This window comes from Amblyraja radiata, chromosome 29 (genome assembly GCF_010909765.2).
Source record: "Amblyraja radiata isolate CabotCenter1 chromosome 29, sAmbRad1.1.pri, whole genome shotgun sequence".
Classification (NCBI taxonomy): domain Eukaryota; kingdom Metazoa; phylum Chordata; class Chondrichthyes; order Rajiformes; family Rajidae; genus Amblyraja; species Amblyraja radiata.
This window is the reverse complement of record NC_045984.1, coordinates 29641239-29651669: the sequence shown is the minus strand read 5'-3', so window position 1 is coordinate 29651669 and position 10431 is coordinate 29641239. Positions and strand designations below refer to the sequence as shown.

The 10431-nt window shown below is 40.5% G+C and overlaps 1 protein-coding gene across 1 annotated transcript; it reads left to right on the top strand.

Moving 5' to 3' along the window:
• The first annotated feature begins 1420 nt into the window (after window positions 1-1420).
• On the top strand, window positions 1421-9655 carry LOC116989577 (iron-sulfur cluster assembly 1 homolog, mitochondrial-like). Its single transcript, XM_033047098.1, has 4 exons — window positions 1421-1557; window positions 6361-6414; window positions 8152-8257; window positions 8578-9655. The coding sequence occupies exons 1-4, from the start codon at window positions 1477-1479 to the stop codon at window positions 8724-8726; spliced, it is 390 nt and encodes a 129-aa protein (XP_032902989.1). The 5' UTR covers window positions 1421-1476; the 3' UTR covers window positions 8727-9655.
• The last annotated feature ends 776 nt before the right edge of the window (window positions 9656-10431 follow it).

Below are 10431 nucleotides of genomic sequence, written 5' to 3'. Positions count from 1 at the left end.
TTCACACTGACCAGGGATCACCCTGTACAATAGTTCTATCCTACACACTAGGGACAATTTATAAAAGACAATCAACCTACAAACCTGCACGTCTTTGGAATGTGAGAGAAAACCAGAGCTCCAGGAGAAAACCCACGCAGTCACAGGGCAAACTCTCTATAGACAGCATCCATTGTCAGGATCGTTCCCGGGTCTCTGGCACTGCAAGGCAGCAACTCTACCGCTGCGCCACTCTTAAGGCTCTCTAAAGTCTAACTGCAAACCACTGGAAGAGCCAGTTGACGGGGATATGGGGAGAACATCAGACGATCATTATTATGTGGCCGTGCGATTCGATCACCAGTGAACACCCGCAATGCTGCAGAAAGAATGGATAGAGATACCAAAGATCTTGGATCATTGGGAGACACCAGGAACTGAAGATGCTGGAATCCTGAGTCAAACACAAAGTGCTGCAGTAACTCCAAGGACCAGGCAGCATCTATGCAGATGTGTGTAGGAAGGAACTACAGATGCTAGTTTATACGAAGATAGACACAAAGTGCTGTTGTAACTGGCAGTACCTGAGGCCGGGCAGCTTCCTACACACATTGCCTCAGGTGCTGCCTGACCCGCTGAGTTACTCCAACAATTTGTGTTAATGTCAGGATTCCAGCTACTTCTTCTTCTTCTATGTGGTGTTTTTTGGCGGTTGGCAAACAACTTTTTTGGTGCATTACCGCCACCAACTGGCATGGAGTGTGGATCAAACAACACCATTACATATACTAATAACCTATATCCTTCCGAACAAATTGGTTACCCTAAGAAAATGCAACAGGATTTGATAGCACTTATATGAACTTCCTTGCAAAATATCTACCAAATCAAATTGTATTCTTTCTTTTCTGAACTGCTCACTCATCCGTTCTCTCTCCTCCTCATACCTCTCACAATGTACAATGACATGCTCTATTGTCTCTTCTTGCCCACAGTATTCACATCTACCTGTATTATGCTTGCCTATTATAAAAAGTGTACTGTTCAGACCAGTGTGTCCAAATCTAATTCTTGAGATTACTGTCTCCTCTTTTCTGTTTTTAATTCCAGCTTCTGCAGTTCCTGGTGTCTCCATAAATCCTAGCTGGAGTGACTCAGTGGGTCAGGCAGCATCTCTGATGGTCAAGTCGCACGCCCACAGAACAATGACCGTCTGGCCCCCCCACATCTCCATCCTGAGAGGAGATGTTTGGAGTTGGGCACCACCTGAGGCGATGTTTGCGGTCGGGGCAGCACCTGAGGAGACATTTGGAATCGGGCACCACCTGAGGTGATGTTTGGACTCTTGACGCTTTCTCAGACGCTTGCATCGAATCTCCCGCTGTTGCCGGGCCGGGGTGCGATTGGCTTCCCTCTCGGCCAGTGCAGATCAGAGACGTGTGGTTCGAGGTTGGGCTGTTGTCGGGGGCGGGTTGTTGTTGTTGTTGGAAGGACAAGATGGCGGCGGCCGTGAGGGCGAGTGTCAGAGCGGTGAGCGCCCGGAGACAGCGTCTGCCCACCCGGGCCGCCCTGCTGCTGGTAAGGCGGGACGCGGCACCTGAGCGCGAATCATTATTTTATTTAACTGAAGAATGTAGACTGAAGAATTCTGAGGAAGGGCCCGACCTGAAACGTCTTCGTCTCCTATCCATGTCCTCCAGAGATGCTGCCTGACCCACTGAGTCACTCCAGCACTACTTGTCTTTTTTGGGTAAATCAGCATCTGCAATTGCTTGTTGCTGCACTGAAATCATCTTAGCTAAATGATTGCTGGAGTGGCAAAAATACAATATGAATATGCTGTTAATAATCAGACCAGGCCGCATCTGCGTGGAGGAAAACAAGGTCAACGTTTCAGGTGGAAGGCACTTTTTCAGAAATGAAAGGCGAAGGTAGATGCAAAACTGTAGAGTGGGTGGGGAGGTGATGGTCTCTGACAGGGTAAAAGTGGGCTGACCATGGGGGTAAATTGTGAACCAGCTTATCTGGTCAGTGAGTGAAGAACATGGACAAAAGAACCATGTCAAAAACTGAGTTACGAAATGCATAGCAGGAGGACAGGTCTCGCAGGTTAGGGTGAGTAAAGCAAAGATTATAGAGCTCTATGATCTTTGGGGTAAAGTGAGTTTGGAGTCTTTTATTGTCGATGTCTCGAAACAGAACAATGAAATTCTTACTTGCAGCAGCACAACAGTTGTGTAAACATAATAATCTGTAAACGCCATCTTACACAACCAAAAAAGTTGGGTATAAATATATATTTAACAAAACAATAATGCAAAGATAGAAATGATGCCCCCAAATCTATGAAGTTTGCAGTTTATTTGGAGGTTGTAGTGTTTAATAGCCTGGTGGTTGTTATGAAGAAGCTGCTCTTGAACGTGGACCTTAAAGATTTCAGGCTCCTATACCTTCTTCCAGAGAAGGGGGTCGAAAGACAACCAGAGCTAACAATACAGGTGGATGACTTGATACAAACTAGGAAATTCAGTTTCCCAAAATTATTGAATTCAATTGTGAGTCCGGAAGGCAACAACGGAAAATAAGATATTGTTCCTCAAGCTTGGGTCTCCTTGGTGTTCTAATTTCTCAATGATATTCCACATTCTGAATGAATGAATGAATACGTTTATTGGCCAAGTATGTACACATACAAGGAATTTGCCTTGGTGCTCTGCTCGCAAGTAACAAAACAACATAGAGTAAAACATTAAGAATAAAACATTATAGTTTAAACATGTGAATGAAATAAATACCAGAGCAAAAGGAGGCTACAGACTTTTGGTTATTGAGTAGAGCTACTGCTCGTGAAAAAAAGCTGTTTTTATGTTTGACTGTGGCGGCTTTGACTGTCCGGAGTTGCCTTCCAGAGGGAAGTGCTTCAAAGAGTTTATGCCAGGGTGAGAGGGGTCAGAGATGATCTTACCCACTCACTTCCTGGCCCTTGTAGTGTACAGTTCATCAATGGGGGGAAGGTTGCAGCCAACAACCTTCTCAGCTGATCGAACAATTCGCTTCAGCCTCCGGATGTCGTGCTTGGTGGCTGAGCCAACCAGACCATGATGGAGAAGGTGAGGACAGACTCTACGATGGCAGTATAGGGTGATTTCACGAAAGGTCACTGGAGCGTAAATCCCCACTCACGTGACCGAAAATTTAAACTGGTGGACAAGCGTCACTTCCGGTACATGTTAGTGGATGGGAAAACACGCACTTTCACACCCGTTAAAAACATCGAAAACGGCCAGTTTTTGAGCTGCAATTAAGTGAGCCAATCGGGGTGACCGTGAGGAACAGCTACCTAAATTTACAGTCCAAAAAAAAGATAGAAACTAAGGTAAATACAAGAGGGAGCTGAAGGTGTCAAAAAGGCGGAAGTTGATTGCGGACATTTTTCATGGAGATTTAAAGATCCAAAATATCGGAAATTATCGCGTTTGCTCGCTGCATTTCATCAAAAGTGGCATTATTGACTTTTTATCTTTATTCATTTGTTAGATGAAGCCGTCAGTAAACCCGTCAGTAAAATTGCAAAATCGCCCATGGTTCTCGGGTGGGTTTTAACATGCAAAATGAAAACGCTTCTGAAACTCCATTTAAATAATCGTAAACTCTCAATGCGTTTGGAAATCAATTTTACTCAGATACAAGCTTACGATTATTTAAATGGTAAATGTAGCTTCAGAAGCGTGTTCATTTTGCATGTTAAAACCCACCCGAGAACCATGGGCGATTTTGCAATTTTACTGACGGGTTTCTAACTTTTAATACTTTTCATCTAACAAATGAATAAAGATAACAAAGTCAATAATGCCACTTTTGTTGAAATGCAGCGAGCAAACGCGATAATTCCCGATATTTTGGATCTTTAAATCTCCACGAAATATGTCCGCTAGCACTTCCGCCTTTTTTACACCTTCAGCTCCCTCTTGTATTTACCTTAGTTTCTATCTTTTTTTTGGACTGTAAATTTAGGTAGCTGTTCCTCACGGTCACCCCGACTGGCTCACTTAATTGCAGCTCAAAAACTGGCCGTTTTCGATGTTTTTAACGGGTGTGAAAGTGCGTGTTTTCCCATCCACTAACATGTACCGGAAGTGACGCTTGTCCCCCAGTTAAAATTTTCGGTCACGTGAGTGGGGATTTACGCTCCAGTGACCTTTCGTGAAATCACCCTATAGAATTGGACCATCATTGCCTGTGGCAGATTGTTTCCACAGATGCCGCAGGAAGTGCATTCTCTGTTGGGCCTTTTTGATGAGTCGATGGTGGCCCCCCATTTAAGGTCCTTGGAGATGATGTGACTGTGGTGTTGTTGATGGTAAGTGGGGGGAAGGGGAAGGGAGGGGGAACTCTCCTAAAGTCTACTATCAATTCCACCATCTTAAGAGAATTGAGCTCCAGGTTGTTAGAAAGGCACCAGGAAGGTCTACATTTATTAACTATTTGAAGGGATAGATTGGCTTGGCACGGAAACCTAACTGAAGCTTGAACTCAGGATTAGATGAAAAGTTATACTTTATAATTTACGAACCTATCTCCAATGACGTAATATTAGTAATTCATTCCACTCTTTTTTCTTTATTGACATTTGTATTTTTTTTCTTTTTCTCTCTCTCTTTCTCTTATTGACTATCTATATTAAAAAAAACTAGAAGCAGAATCAATCCACAATTGAAAATGTTAATAATGTGATTGATATACATGAAAAGTTTTTACTATAATATGTAATTATATTTTACCATAATATGTTTGCTTCTAATAAAAATATTTAAAAAAAAGAAAGGCACCAGGACGCCAGCTGTGTTACTTCCTGTCTGTAGGCAGATTCCTCCCCTTCCTGGATCAGTCCAATAGGGATTGTGTCGTCCGCAAACTTGAGAAGTTTGACAGAGGAGTCTGTGGAGGTGCTTGAGAGAGTAAAGGAGAGGGGAGAGAACGCAGTCTTGCAGTGCTCCTGTGCTGAGGGTCTGCGGGTCCGAGATGTGGAGTTTAGAAGAATGATACGCCTCATTTAAACTTTAATTCTTTCAAGACTTTAAAAAACTGAACACTTTTGAAGGAGTAGGCCTTTAGGATGAGATAAGAGGAAATGTATTACTTTATAGTGGTGATTATTTGGAATTCTCTCAGAGGATTGTTAAGTCTTGGTCATTGATTTTATTCAAAACAAATTAAAAGAATTCTGAGTGCAGTAAAAAGGATTACTGTAGAAAATCAGACAGTCTATTCCCAATCATCACTTGAGTGGTGTAAGGTATTATTAACAGTTGTTTCCAGCAGCACTTGCTCACTAATAATCTATATATTGCTGCTCAATTGGAACTCTGTAGGTCAGTTCCCCGAACAGCTTGTTTTCTGCTTAGTTGTACCCCAACTGCAACCTTTTATTTAAAATATTCGTCCTCTTCACCAGCAGAGTACCGTGGCTGCAGTATAAACTATTTACAAAATACAATGCAGTTGCTTGCCAAAGCTGCTCTGACGTTACATCCCAACCCCTTAACCTCTACCACCTTGAAAGTTAAGAACAGTGGGATGGAAAACAACCCCGCCAGCAGGTTCCCTTCTAATTTGTACATCATCCTGACTTGGAAAAAATGGTTATTTTCTCGTCACTGCGTTAAAATTCTGGAATTCCAATTCTGAGAGCGTAGTGCGAATAGGTTTACTGGACAGACGAACTGCAGTGATTCAACAAGGTGGCTCAGCATCACCACCACCACTTTAAGGACTGATAAAAATACTGATCTTACTGATGTGTAAGAAGGAACTGCAGATGCTGGTGACACAAAAATCTGGAGTAACTCAACGGGGCAGGCAGCATCACTGGAGAAAAGGAATGGGTGATGTTTCGGGTCGAGACCCTTCTTCAGACTGTTTATTCAGACTGAGGAAGGGTCTCGACCAGAAACGCCACCCATTCCTCCTCTCCAGAGATGCTGCCTGTCCCGCTGAGTTACTCTAGCTTTTTCTGTCTACCTTCTGACCTTACTGATGCTATCTTGATATAGTTTAGAATGTGTGGGAACAGGCCCTTCAACTCACCGAGTCCACGCCGACCAATGATCACCAGTACACTAGTTCTGTCCTAAATGCTAAGGGCAGTTTTACAGAGGGCCAATTATCCTACGAACCTGCACTTCTTTGGAGTATGTAGGAAACCGGAGAAAACCGACACGGTCACAGGGAGAATGTACAAACTCCGCACAGACAGCACCGGTAGTCAGGATCTAACCCAGGTCTTTGCTCTGCCACTGTGCCACACTGATATTATCTAATCTATATTTAACTTGCTCAGTCTGAAACATTTGACTCCATACATTTATTTTTCATTTTCAGACTTTGTCGGCTGTAAACAGAATTAAAAATCTTCTGCAAGAGAGACCAGAATGTGTAAGTAAAAGTGGATTTTAGCAAATAAGATTTTGCATTTCAAATAGAAAAATGTCTAGTTTGTTACTCATTATGTCAATGACAAACTTGGTGGTACATGTAGTCTTAACTGCCTAGCTGTGGAAGAGCATCTTCTCAGATTCAGATTCAAGTTTAATTGTCATTGTCAGTGTACAGTACAGAGACAACGAAATGCAGTTGTTCTGTTGCAATAATGAATCTGTTTCCCAGAACCACGTAATGACAGGTCTGTCGTCTATCAAGGACTGGGATGAAACCGGTACTTTCCATTTGGTTCTAGGGAAGGTGTTTTAAAAATACATGCTCAATAGGAAAAATAATTGTTGCTAACCATTGTGATATATAGTTATTTTCTTTTAAACATGTTAATTGGGTCCAGTTATGTGTCTCCTTCGCATTAGGAAATTTCCATCCAAAAGTATTTTGTTTAATCAGTTTTCTCTTGCTTTTGGGCTGGGTAATTTATTCCGTGCCACCTATTTTTTTAATCTGAATAAGAAATGTCAAAAATCTGCAAGTCCTTGGGGGTCGTATGTTTTTGTGTGAACCTCCATAGGTTGAAGCTTCTCATTACATTTTCCATTGCAGGAATATGTGACTCTTGATTACTACTGAATTACAATGCAAAACTGAGATTTTTTTCCTTTTGTCAACAATCTTTTCTTCACAAGCACACCCATGCTCTTGTGAACCAGGGAGTGAAAATCACTCTTTCTGTCAACCTAGATAATACAAACTGAGACCTTTGTCCACTTCCACTCACGTCACTTTCAACGTCAAAGTTAAAATTATAACGCTAACAAAAAGGCCAGAAGTTTGTGGGTTCAAACTTCACCCAAGAGACTCCGGACAAAAATTGCACGTTACTCTTGTGCCATTTTTATGGGAGTATTGCACTTTGGAAGTGCCTTCTTTATTCAATTGAATTTTTTTTAAATCTACCCATTGTCATATTGCTATTTGTGAGGGGTTGCAGTGTTTGTGTGCTTCATTATAAGAGTTAAGGCATTCCAAGAAGTACTTATTTGATTATAAATGTTTAAAAAAGGACTTGATAGGTTCCGCCATACAGCAAATATGTCTTGTAATGTAGAATAAATCATCAACATTTATGATATTCTTGTGCTTAATTTTGTAAAACCATACAATTTAGTCAGAATCAGCAACTTTTAAATTGCATTCTATGACTTCTGTAAATGAAAAGTAGAATTTTTCAATGGGCCTTAATAATGCTTTACTTTAGAGTATCAATAAACTAAAATCTCAGCTATGTTTGACTGAAGCATTTAAATGTGGAGGCATAGGGGTGAAGAGGAAAGGTGAGCAGCTGGGTTTGGAATTGAAAGAGAGACTGCAAAAGAAACCTGATTGTGACGGTGCCTTTGAGGAAGAAGCATAATCTTATTAAGATGAGAGGACATATATTTTTTCCAAATGTTTGTGACTGAACAGGTGGTCATTTCCGGTATCTGCATATCTCTACCGCTGCGCATTCACTTTACATTCCTAATCATCTGCAGAAACTTAGCAATTTGCTGCAGCCATTTATATGTAAGTTAGGGTGATGTAACATGTTCAAAGTTAGTTAGTAAATTACTTACCACGTTGTTATTATTCCTGGGCAATACATATCAGTATAGATCAGTTTGATTTTGACAATTATTCTGTAAGTATTGCATTGATGCCATTAAGACCATTTTGTTTTTTGTACTTCAGGTTGGTTTGAAGGTGGGAGTCCGTACTCGTGGCTGCAGTGGACTCTCCTATGTGATAGACTATGCAACGGAGAAGGGAAAATTTGATGAAGAAGTAAATCAGGATGGTATGGAATATCAGCAATCTGTGGTTTGCAGTGGATTAATATTCTACGTAATTAACTGAGAAGTCTGTTTGCTAGGGGTGTACGATTTATGACTTAATTTGCCTCACATTGGCCTGCTAAGAGGGAATGGGTACCTTGCATTAGGGTATATAATTGTGATAAAGAAATTTGAGTTTGGGAGATTCGGTCGCCACCTTTTGATTAACAGATTTAAATTGTGCAATTTCAGTGAAACTTGTGAATGGTCAAACATAGGAAATAACTAAATCTAGATTATTTCCATCCAGTCTATTCATCAATTTTTGTTTTCTTCTTCACAGGTGTACGTGTGTTCATTGATCAGAAAGCACAGTTAACCCTGCTTGGAACTGAGATGGATTTTATTGAATCTAAACTCTCCACTGAATTTGTTTTCAATAACCCAAATATTAAGGGGACATGTGGATGTGGTGAAAGCTTTACTGTATAAGTTAAGTACATTGTAAGCTGTGTGGAACTGTATAGATAACTGAAATCCACAAAAAAAATTGGATTGGTGGTTGAGCGTTATTACTTGAAGCTCCTTTGTTGTTCCCAATTTTCAATGGGGAGTTTTTGTATTATTGATATGATTTTAATTTGCAGGTATTCGATTTAATTGTACATTTGTATAAAATATAAATACTGTGTGTAAATATTTGATTATTGTTGCTATCTTGCTAACTCAGAGGTATTGTGTATAAACATTCTAAATATTAAATTTAATATGGGGGTGGGGAAATCTTTCAGCACTTCCAAAAACATGCACTGTATCTGTGAGTTAGGAAGTGCTTTTCTCCAAGATTCACAGCTAGACATTTATAAACATTGCACAATCTTGAAGTTTGTATCGAATACAGACACAAAAAGCTGGAGTAACTCGGCCGATCAGGCAGCAGCTCTGGAGAAAAGGAATATGTTACGTTTCAGGTCAAGACCTTTCTTCAGACTAAGAGTCAGGGGAACGAGAGAGATATGGACAATAATTAGGACAAATGAGTGGACGATATGCAGAAAGGAACGATAATCATGAAATGGTTAATTGTTAGCTTTGGGGGTTAATACAGAAAGTGGAACTCAACAGGACGACTTGGGTGGGGGATGGATGGAGAGGGGTTGCAAGGATTACTTGAAGTTAGGGAAATCAATATTTGTAAATTCAGAACATCCTCATCTGTCAAATAAAATGGAGCATTTAACTCTGAGCTAAGTGGCTTATGGGTATGTTACATAGAGTTCAAATATATAATCCAATATAAATGTAATCTGCAATAAAATTTTAATTTGTTATCTGAAAGCTACATTTGACATTGTTGTATCTTAATATTTTGGAAGGAATGAGAATTTACTTAGCAAATAAAAAGAGGTTGTTTTGAGAAACTATGGATCCAAGTTATGAACTGCAACGTCGAGATATTTGGTATATTGTCAATTTCAGTCCTGTGTTCTCTCTTCATTTTCTGGTACATGGATAAGTCAGCAATGCTTTCTGCTGTTGCCTAAGCATAAACAAAATTATTACCTTTGCGGCCAATTTTATTACTCCGTGAGCATGCAATCTAATTATGAAATAATTCCTTCAGAATATGCACCCAAGGTAGATTGTTTAGTTTAGTTTAGAGATAGTGCGTAAACAGCCCTTTAGCCCACTGTGTCTGCACTGACCAGTGATCCCCACACACACTATCCTACACACACTAGGGACAATTTAACATTTATATCAAGCCAATTAACCTACAAGCATGTACGTCTTTGGAGTGTGGGAAGAAACCAAAGATCACGGAGAAAACGTATAAACTCCGTACAGACAGCACCCGTAGTTGGGATTGAACCCAGGTCTCTGGTGCTGTAAAGCAGTAATTCTATCCTGTGCCACCCTGTACTGCGAGTCAGTTAGCACTGATATCTTCCAATGTTGATTGTGGGTAGCGTGAGGCAAAAGTGTACTAGCTTTGCCTAGAAGTAAACAGAAGATGAATGCTTTGTTACAATATAGCACATTTGTGACTAATTATTCTGGCCGCCCGTAACCACAGAAACAACAGTTTGTTTAAACAGTTTGTTTTTAAGAGGCTAGTAGTGAGTGTGACTCAAGTATTTTTATTGCAGCATAGAAAAATTGAAGATTGAAAATAAAGTAAAATTCCACACAATGG

What these genes read in the sequence shown, in the direction of transcription:
- LOC116989577 (XM_033047098.1), top strand. Translation starts at nt 1,477, where the DNA reads ATGGCGGCGGCCGTGAGGGCGAGTGTCAGAGCGGTGAGCGCCCGGAGA. An exon ending in CCCGGGCCGCCCTGCTGCTG is followed by an intron (nt 1,558 to 6,360) that starts GTAAGGCGGGAC and finishes TTTCATTTTCAG; the next exon opens with ACTTTGTCGGCTGTAAACAG. An exon ending in TGCAAGAGAGACCAGAATGT is followed by an intron (nt 6,415 to 8,151) that starts GTAAGTAAAAGT and finishes TTTGTACTTCAG; the next exon opens with GTTGGTTTGAAGGTGGGAGT.